Source organism: Patiria miniata, unplaced genomic scaffold, assembly GCF_015706575.1.
Source record: "Patiria miniata isolate m_02_andy unplaced genomic scaffold, ASM1570657v1 HiC_scaffold_5, whole genome shotgun sequence".
Taxonomy (NCBI): domain Eukaryota; kingdom Metazoa; phylum Echinodermata; class Asteroidea; order Valvatida; family Asterinidae; genus Patiria; species Patiria miniata.
The window spans coordinates 108,067-118,711 of NW_024037072.1; the positions used below are offsets into that span (position 1 = coordinate 108,067).

General features: G+C 38.1%; 1 protein-coding gene across 1 annotated transcript; it reads left to right on the top strand.

Annotated features, from left to right (window-relative positions):
- The first annotated feature begins 1,250 nt into the window (after nt 1–1,250).
- LOC119741991 (homeobox protein Hox-D9-like) lies at nt 1,251–10,588 on the top strand. Its single transcript, XM_038217981.1, has 3 exons — nt 1,251–2,211; nt 7,497–7,678; nt 8,628–10,588. The coding sequence occupies exons 1-3, from the start codon at nt 1,722–1,724 to the stop codon at nt 8,757–8,759; spliced, it is 804 nt and encodes a 267-aa protein (XP_038073909.1). The 5' UTR covers nt 1,251–1,721; the 3' UTR covers nt 8,760–10,588.
- Nucleotides 10,589–10,645: the final 57 nt, after the last annotated feature.

Sequence of the window (10,645 nt, forward strand, 5' to 3'; positions counted from 1 at the left end):
AAAATGTTCACTGAACTGGCCATCAAAAGCAAAAGTGCCCCTCTCACGATAAAAAAAAATGGTCCCTTTTATAGGCCTAAATAGTCACATTCAAGGGCGGACCCAGAGAGGTTATACTGCCGGGGGTGTACCGGAGGCAGAAGGGGCTCTCTCACGTAAAAACAAAAATACCATATATTTGAGAACATTCAGAACAATACGGCTGTATTGAGACTATTTCAGGAATATGCCTACACTGAATTTTTTTGAGTAAGGGAATTAAGATTTTACAATTTTAAACGGCCATTGCTATCAGGTTGTAAACATGTTGCATGCTAAACATTTTAGCATGCGGGGATAGCAAGAAAGTGTTTAAAACTGTGTTTACTTGCTAAACACATTTTTTTGTAGGCCAGGCAAATATCCACAAAGAGTCAATTGGCCTACCTTTGTCCCAGTGCCTAAAATTGAAAACTTGGTCCCTTGTCAATTTGACCTCTCTTGGAAAATTACTCATAACTCTGTCAAAAATTATCAGATTTTGACGTTTGATATCTCATTTTAAAGTGGAAAGGCGTATCTTTTAAACCATACCTATATTATCTATTTTGGTTACACATTCTACGTCTGGCATTTCGTTATAGTTGTTTGCCTTTTTTGGAGACACACTGTATAGTGTTCAAATATTCGTGACCCGGATTGACTCGAGCTAAATATTTGACTCGACTCGACCTTCTTGGCCTAATGGTTGGACTCGACTCGAGTCACTTCCTTAAAATGACTTCGACTCGACTCGAGTCACAAAAATCAGTGACTCGTTACAACTGTGCCCCCAGTGTCAAATTAGGTTCCCCCCCAAAAAAAAATCACCAACATTTTGATACTGGATACGCCGGTGCACAAAACGAACAGAAACAAATATTGGGGCACCGCGCATCGGTTGATTATCGGGGCCGGTTTCGTTTTTGTGTGCCGTTGCTCATTGGAAAGCCCACGACATCACGTAGATCATGCCAGTAACTTTGGTGTAGCTTGAACGAAACAAATCTTCAGATTAAGCGTATTCTCTTTCCCAAGTGATTCGCCGCTACAGAAGCATACATTTGGTCCCGCACCAGGAGCAGTATGCACAACGGATGAATACAGTTGATAAGCAAAATATTCTCTGAAATTATACGGGTTGATTTTGGAGACGTGGCCATTGGACTGTGACGCATAAAGGCCGACAAGTTAGTCAAATTCCCGCGACCATATGTGCTTGCAGAGATGTTGGTGATCATTGGAAACGAGTTTCTGTGCAGGCACACTCCCATCCTCCGTATAGAGTTTATGTTATGATAATGAAGTGGCAGCCAATCACGAAAATTCGACGTTCAAAAAATAAAAGAAATATATGAAATGCTGGTAGGTGGTACGTGATGAAGCGACGACCATGCAACAGACGGGGAAAATAAACGCTGACTGAACACTGACTAGTTACAAAGCTCATGTCCCTTGAACAACTCGCTGAAAAAAAGTGCGGGCATTTGCATTTAGATACAAAATTAACGCACTCCATTTCATTTTGTGGCGGCTCTTCTGCAAGATGTGTTTGTCATTGTATTACAGGCTATAACATTTGATCGTGTAAACATTAAAAGAATTGGCGTTTATAAGTTTATTACTCCATTAAAACTCAAGATACACTGATTGCATTATTGCCGGTTTTTTATTATTATTATTTAATATTGCCGTGGACGATAATGCAGTGGAACGCGGATACCTGGTCTGCGACGACTTCAGTCGAAACCGGCACTACGTCCCAACTATTTGCCTCACGGACTCCCAGTCTGAGCAGCGTGTACAACAAGTGCAGTGTCGTGGGGGAGTCCGGGGCTGGGCCCGGAGGAGCCACCCACCAGCCCGTCCCACTGACTTGCCGTTACCCGTACTATCCAAATAACCTAGACCCCGGTTCGTCATCCTCCGCCCTAGCCAGCATCTCTCCCTACGGAGACGACTTCTCCGTGTGGAATAGCTTTGATTTTAGCTCAGCCACCGGATCTCAACGATACCATAGCCCATTTGCCTCGCCGGCGGCCCCCACGCCTCTCAACCCAGCCGCTGCCGCTGCAGCCGCTGCGGTATCTAGCCACCAACACACCAGGGATTCCTACCTATCTGGAGCGTCTGGGGCCGGTGGATACTCATCAGTCAGTCATCGGAGTACCAACTACCCGCTCTCGGTGTCAGGTAAACAAACTTCTTTCAAATTATATATCATAATTTCAATTTTCATGTAAACAGTTGAAGAGTTATAGTTGCCATTCGAATCTTGATCACGCACACACACAAAATACGAATACCACATTTTGATTTGGCCAAATGTTGGGAAGTTCCATTGAAAATTTGTTTTATTCGTAAAAAAAAAAATAACTAATCAATAATATTCTATGGTCAAAAATATAATCCCTCTCCCTCGATCGCCCGCAGTCCACAATGGAATTTCATCAATGTGTAAATTGCGTGATGTTGATAGAATGCTAGGCTTAAGAATCAGATTTCATCTTTTATAACCATTCCGATATCCAGCAGTTTAGCACGGAACTGTCAATAAAATGGTCGTAATGCAATTTGGTGCGATAAAACTAATCCAGCAGTAAATGTTCAATTGGTTGTAAATTGTTTATATTGGTGAACGTGTCAATATTCATTTAGGAAACTGTCGTCGATTTTTATGCAATAAAAAGTGTTCAGTTTTATTCAGTTTCTTTGTTGAAACGAAAATAACGCAACAATCAGTTACCCTGATGATTCATCAACTTGTTTACCGCACTTTAAAACATAAAAAGGTTAGGCCTACTCAATTTGCTGGACAATTTGGTATGGATTGAAATTGGTTTCCATGGTCAATCATTGCCGTATAAATTTATTACAAATCTTTATGCGAATCCACAAGTGCCATCGTTAAATGTTGTCAAAATGATTAACAACTAAACTTATCTTTAAGCATCGACGTTAAAGCGAGCGTTTGTTTTGCATAAAAACGCACAGTCCACGCCTTATTGACAAGATATTATCAAATAATCGAAAATTATGATGTCGTTCCAAAGTTTATAACTGTTGTTAAAAAAGAGCTATCTGAAAGAATAATGATGTGTGATGTAACCTTGGTTTTTTGTGACACATGGACGTTGAAGGTTTAACGAAGTGGCGTTATAATGGTCAGGAGCCAGTCCTGTGTGACTTTCTTCTTCGAATAAAGAAAACTACCAAATTTTTTTTCTGCGTCAAAAATGATTGCAATCATAATTCATAAAATAATAAAGACGCGACGAAAGGCATTATACACGGTAATTCGTTCATGAACGAGTTTACCTTGCATTAAAGCTTCAAAGCTTCTCTTATTATTCCAGAGCTCGGTCCTAAAACAAAAATGATGCCATTTGCATGTACACATATTTACAAATAATAAGTACAAATACTACTGCAATCACACCTCAACAGTGTCTGTGAAAACTCTGCACTTGTTTTGCATTTTATTTACAAAGTGTCTACAAAGTTTCAGTGCAATCAAGCAAACTAAATATTATAAGTTTTCCCGGCTATTTTGAAACGTTTATCATTCGAATTCACCGTTTCTAATATTCAAATGCATCCATCAACATCGATTTACACTTCCAATGTTTAATCTCGTCTTTTCTCCGACAATTTTAAATTCACTTCAAGCAAATTCAAACAATGAGCACAAGTTTTCGTAACGGAGCATTTGATTTCGTCTCGTCTACGCCAGACCTTGTTATTCAGATATCAAATTCGTCTAATTGATTTATATAAGACGAATTCGATCACTGAATGCTGTCATTCAGCAACAGCTTAGACGAATTTGATCTGTAATGACGAATATTCTCGACCCTGTGACTAAAGAGGGTGACCAAACTTTGAAATTGAATGGTAAATGACTCAATTGGGTTTGTTAAAAGCGTGTGAAATTTTTCTCGGACGAAATTGAATGTTACAGTTGATAAATTTGAATGGAAAAAAAATGTTTTTTAAAATAGCTGGGAACCTATATCAGACTATTGTCATTTATTACAAACCGTTGTGAATGACCATGCATTGGTAACAATATCGCACAATAATTAGTATGGCATACTGTGTAAAAAAAATTACACTTCTTCAGAAACTGAATTTCGTCGATAAAATGGATGTCTAAATATGTTCGTAAAACAATCAACCGGTGATTCGGCGAGACAGTTACTCATCAAGGCTCATCCCCGCCGAAAACAAATACTGTACAAAAAAGACGGGTGTGTGTTACCGCCCATAAATTAAAAGAAGAAGAAGAAGCCAAGAGGAAGCGGTTCCGAGAATTTGCATGCGCTGCCAAATCAGAAATCACCTTCCCCTTTGTTCCTTCGACATAATAGGACATTTGTCCTGGGTACCTTCATTCTGTTAAGGTTAAACCATTGCTATGACGTCACACTATTGTTAAAAGTGTGGATTCGGAACTACGAATCTTTAGTAAAGTGTGGATTCGGAATTACGAATCCACACTTTGAACACGTCGGGCAATTATTGTTCTCCATAATGAGCATTTATAGGACCGTATGCGTAAAAATTTTCTCCCGAAATTACCAATGCATCTTCACTGTCAGATTCTCCGCCGTCACTGCAAAACGGCTTCGAGTCAGAAAGAAATCATCGTCTATCCATATGTCAATGGAAGGATCAGGGGAAAATGTTGCAAGCTGACGCCACTTTTTTTCTTCATATATCATCTCAATGAAGGTCATTTATTGCAAAAATTATGATAAGACATGAATCTGGGGCTGAGAAATATTTCCAATTTTGTTAGGAAATACTTTGTTAGGAAAATGTTCTTGACTCTCCATAGACTTTGTACACAATCGCGGAAGTAGCGTCAAGTTGCAACATTTTTCCCAAGTCTTTTCATCTCCATTCACTGTTAATGCCAACACTTCTTTGGTCGCCATGGTTTAAGTCGAAGAATACACTCGTAAGTGTGGATTCGCGCCTCGTAAGTGTGGCTTCGCGCCTCGTGGATTCTTAAATTACGAATCCACACTTTCTCGTGTATTCTGTTAAGGAGAATACACGAGAAAGTGTGGATTCGTAATTCCGAATCCACACTTTACTAAAGATTCGTCGTTCCGAATCCACACTTTGTGACCAGTGTAAGAGATTCGTAGATCCGAATCCACACTTTTAACGATAGTGTGACGTCATATCAATGGTTTAAATTAGCATTACTGCCTCATTATGGTGCATGTATTATGTGCATACGTGCAATTGTTGTTTGTTCTTCCACTGGCTTTGTGAAATCAATTTAGCGCGAATTTTTTTTTCCCAGTTTGCATCTGTTTCTGTTAGGTGTACAACAACGATAATTGCCAAACAAGAACAACAACAACATAGGCCAAATTTCGTTTAAGAATCGCGTTTCATCAGCAATTCCTTATTGGCGATTGTTTGTAACAATAGTCGAATTCGGTTTCCGAGTACATTGCCTTTGAGGAAATTTCAACAGTGAGGTTATTTCAACCTTGGATTTTTGTCTTTTCAGCTAAAACGTACGTTTTCCGCCACTGAGCAAGTTTTGCTCATAATCCTTTGGGCAACACATACATTTTCATTTCAGTTACGTCGCACGATGCCAAAACAATCATGTTATAATACCAAAAAAAATATTCACACGTTATATAAATTTGACTACTGGTTCGCGAGGTGTGTCCTTAATTATAACTATAATAGTATTATTATTCAGATTTACATCCAAGCATGCACCAAAAACAAACAATAAATTTAGCTCATCAAGTCACGGTGGTGAGTATAATTATGACTCTGTTTTAACTCGGCACCATACAAATTACAGACATAACACAATCACCATTTGAAACTCGTCCCATAATGTCATATGTGTTTGCATATCAATCATAATTATACTCATTGCGTTTTATTAACTTTTTATTCTCAGCTTTTCATATACATTGCTAATGCAAACAACCAGCGAAAATAGTTTCAGTAAAAGTTTATATCGTAATGAAATTGGAATCCGTGCGAATTTTATGGCATCAATAACTCTCTTTCGAGTACGCAGTAATAAAAAACAATTAAAATCCGAAGGCTGATCATCGTAATCCATTGAAGTAATGCTTTAAAAGTCAATATAATGTATGCAGATGAATGAGTTTGCACTTACATGGTCTGTGACGCTATAATGCTCAGATAAAAACAAATTGCAGCGTTATCGGCCTTCTCGTGATTAGATTTTTCTGCATTACAGATTTGTTTCGTATGGAACCGATTCGCCGTATTCGTGTATCAATGCATAAAACCTGAACCCTCTGAACAAATAATGGCGTTCACCTACCGGTACATTATTTTTATGCCATTACAACATGTATGTCTTTCGTTGTAGGTATTCGTTTCTGCTCTTTCGTATCTTTCTGTCCACGAAATATTCATAAATTTATTTTGGACAGAAACAAGAAAAGTTACAGTAAAGCAATAACGATTTCCATTCGCAAAAACAGTCACTGGTCATGGAGTAAACACACAATCCCAAAACAAACAAGTCTGGCAATATGGATGAGTGCGACTAAGTCAAGTTTTAAGACTCTGAAACACTGCATGTGATTCGTCTCTGACGAACCTTGGACAAAATATCATTATTTAGGTTTAAAATCCCTTTAATTTATGTAACTTAAAAATAAATTATACCTTTATAAAATGAATGACACCTTTTTAGCCACCTACACACATCTAAGCTTAGGAGACATTAATGGCTCAGGACAGCTCCGAAAACGAAACGTTTAACAACTTTACTTTGTTGAACATTTCTATCCTTATACCGTGGTAGTAAGTTCCAATCCAGGTACAAGGTTGGTCTGTTCCATCTTGCATAGCCTCGCTAATTATATATTCGCATAAGCAGAATTCAGAATTTATATTTGCATACGGCATTAAACCAACCCAGCGGAACAATGGTAAAATATGCGGGTACCGTACGCCCACAAGGCCTTGTGCAGTAAAAAAAGAACAAGAAAAAACATATTGTGCCTATGCAGCCTAAGCAGAGTGTTCAGCACTGTTATAGACTCAATTAGTGGAAAAGTACGATTTTTTACGACTGGATTGTACATGCGCCTTCTTGTCTCTTTACAGTAATTGTTTATATCTTTTAAATGGACGGTTTAGCGATGGCAAAACATCCTGCGATAACCAAATCGGTCAAAAAAAAAAATTATTCCTTCTCGTTTTGGAAAAACTGTAAGCAATAGGCCTACATGCCTACATTTAACCAGTAAGAAGGGCAGCATTTTACTTAAAATGAACCAGTTCGAGAAATGAAGGTACAAATGCCAGAAAATAAGACGAATGAACATTTATTCGAATTGCTTATTAACCGAACTCTCGCAAACTGATGTCATTGGTCCCGCTGTATATTTGGACCTCACTGCGCATACTGATAACTATCAATCAAACTATTAATATTCATTTATATTTTCCAGGCTCATCCAATCACTTGTCAGCATGGGTTTCATCGGTAACCTCGTCCCCAAGGAGGACCAAACGGCGACCATACTCCAAACTGCAGATTATTGAGCTTGAGAAGGAGTTCCAGGATAACATGTACCTCACACGGGACAGGAGAACGAGGTTGGCCGAGGTGTTAAACTTGACCGAGAGACAGGTTAGTCTTTGTTCCATAATACAATTACGTGTTCCGCCCAACTTCGTTTGTTCTATTTCAAAGAAAAACCCACTTTTGTTCTATTGTGAGCGTCTGCAACAGAGGCGCAGCTACGGGAGGGGGGGGGCACGCCCCCATAAACAGTCGTCCCCCACTGGAAATTTGGCAATTTCAGAAAATCACAGTCCTATAAGCCTCTGTACTAATGACACTTCGTTTACATGTGCACTTTCGTATGGAGCTAGTGGGGCCCACCGTCCATTGAGCACCATACGAAAGAACAAACGTAAACAAAGTGTGACGTCATTAGTACAGAGGCTTATTAGTTGCCATGCTTAGCTGGTTTAACATAAAGTGGAATTTGTGCACTTTTTCTGATTATTACCACCCCCCCCCCTCAAGCTCATACAGATTTGCCTGAATTATGGCTGGACTGCACATATTTCGTCATTTGGAAATTAATTATTCCATCCCTAGGAATTAATTAAATCATTACTAACGTGGGCTGATTCTTTAGTCCGAGATGATATAGACTGAACAACTTTGAATTGCTTGGGAAAAATCGAAATGGCACATGAACAGCAGCTCTAGAAGTTGGTATGTTCTTTCACGCATTCCGAACATTTAATACGCAGAGATGCCACCAGTATATCAATAAAAAGCCTGAAACACTACTAAAAAACCTGAAACTATCCTTACCCCCTTTCAAGAATGTGTTTTCTGGATGCTTCAGACCAAATTCAGCACTTTTAATTTGTCACATTTTTTGAAAAAAACCTGAATTCAGGTTAAAACCTGAAAAGTGGCATCTCTGATTGTATACGTGCCTCACCTATTCCTGTCATCCCTTCACTTCAATTCGTACTCCGGCCCTGATACCCCTCTAATTCCCCACTTATCTTGTCATTGATCAACCGTTGCACCTCTCTCTTCTTACCCCTCCTTAAAGGTGAAGATCTGGTATCAGAACCGGCGAATGAAGATGAAGAAGATGACAGAACGAGAGAAGCAAGAGCAGCAGCAAATTGAGAGAGAAAAGATGGCTCTGGGCTCCAAGTATTTTGCCACTCACCATCATTAATTATTTTTTTCTACTCAGCACAATGACTTTTTATAAAGGGTTCATTTTTCGACTTGTACAGATTTTCAGTGCTGCCCGTTTATGGAGGATATACCCAGTGGTTTGTCGCAGATTTGCAAATTAAGTCATTTTGATCACAGTTCGCACAGCCCGCCAGGTTTAATACGTACATGTTCATTTTTTCAGTTTCATGTCGAATGAAAATTGTTTCTTGCATCTTCTTATTTTCTAAATGGATTTGGGCGTTAAAAACGTGAAGAATAAACTTTCAAAGTTCAGCCAGCTTGTTTAACTACATAAACATGAATTTGTTATTCCGGTATAGAATTTTCAATTTAAACATGGTGAGACCTATGCAAATAGGCTAATCTGAGACGGGCTTGTTCATAATGGAAATGAAAAAAAAACGTTTTAGTTGAAGCGACCATGGCTTCTTTTTTTTAAAGTTTTTCACGTAGATGAATTTAAAGACTAAATCGCCCATGAATCAGTAAGTGGTACGACTTGCACTAAATGAGTTGTGTTGTTGCATAAACAGAAAACTCATCCCAGCCCCGTATTCTTGCCACTGGTTTTCTGAAACTTGTCTTACAGTCCCGGAGGAAGGTATTATAAAGATTTTGGGTTAAAAAGCAATGATCAATTTATTAAGGACATGACAGAATTGTTGTTTTCTTTTATTACCGTACTCTTTCTATATGTATGTTGAAATGCATGAACGTGGGAAAGACAAACTTAAGGATAAGGATGGGTCATGGGACTTTTAATTCCAAGATTTATAGCAAAATATGGTTTGAAAATGTCCTTTGGGCTACTTGTTTCCTTCCGAAGTCATTCGAATATTTAACTAAAATATATTCGATTTGGGCTATCTTACCCAGCTTGTATTTTCCCAACGTTCGCTACAATTTCGTTATCCGTTGCACATTTTTTTCTATTATCGGTTCTGTTTGTATATATGGCTCATAAATTAATTTGTCAATTTTTGACTGTAAATATTACCACAAACGACACTGTGCTTGTTATTTGGGCATTTTTAATAGAATTCAAATATAACTTGGTTTTAGAAAATCCTGAAAACATAAATGGATATTACTGAACATCATTTTAATATTTTATTGTGCAATGCGGTATTGTGGTGTTATTCTAATAAACACGTTCTGACGATTTAATAAAAGAAATTAACACGTAGTGGCGTTTTGTCAAAATTAACACATCGCGTTCGAGTTAAAGATGATTCGCCGTCCTATTTCAAATTTCAATCTCCCCAAAAAAATACTTTTGTTTTTTTCCCATTGCTATTTTCCTAGCAATATTAAAGTTATTCACTTTTGAACGAGACATCGAATGGAAAACTTCATCGACGTTTAGTTATTGAATGATTTGTCACAAAATGCAAATTATTGTTCTCCCGGTAATAATTCGGCTCTCGCAGTGAGGAATCATTTGTGCGCAGAATGAAAGCCCTTCTTTCAGAGGTTTGCAGATGCCCAAAATCGGGGGAAGTAGATTTGTTTTGATACAAATAGCCAAACATACAAATTGAAAATCCGTCAGCACGGAGCATGCATACATGTTTTCCTGGAAATGTTTCTTTATAAGTTCAAAACTACATTTCACCTTTTCCAACAAACGTATTGACTCTTTTCTTTCTCTCTCGCCGCTCTCTTTCACTCAAATTTCAAGGAAAAGTAAATTAACTACTTAAAATAAATAGGTACTAATTCGACATATTCAATTACAGGTATATTTGATTATTATTGTGCCTTTTTTTTCAGAATCTGCGATAAAGTTCAAAACCTTACACAACGGCCGAGTTTTATAAAAAATTTAAAGACAAATCGTTCAATATACATGTGCGTGTAATACACGTTTGAAAATGATCT

What these genes read in the sequence shown, in the direction of transcription:
- LOC119741991 (XM_038217981.1), top strand. Translation starts at nt 1,722, where the DNA reads ATGCAGTGGAACGCGGATACCTGGTCTGCGACGACTTCAGTCGAAACC. An exon ending in CTACCCGCTCTCGGTGTCAG is followed by an intron (nt 2,212 to 7,496) that starts GTAAACAAACTT and finishes TATATTTTCCAG; the next exon opens with GCTCATCCAATCACTTGTCA. An exon ending in TAAACTTGACCGAGAGACAG is followed by an intron (nt 7,679 to 8,627) that starts GTTAGTCTTTGT and finishes CCCTCCTTAAAG; the next exon opens with GTGAAGATCTGGTATCAGAA.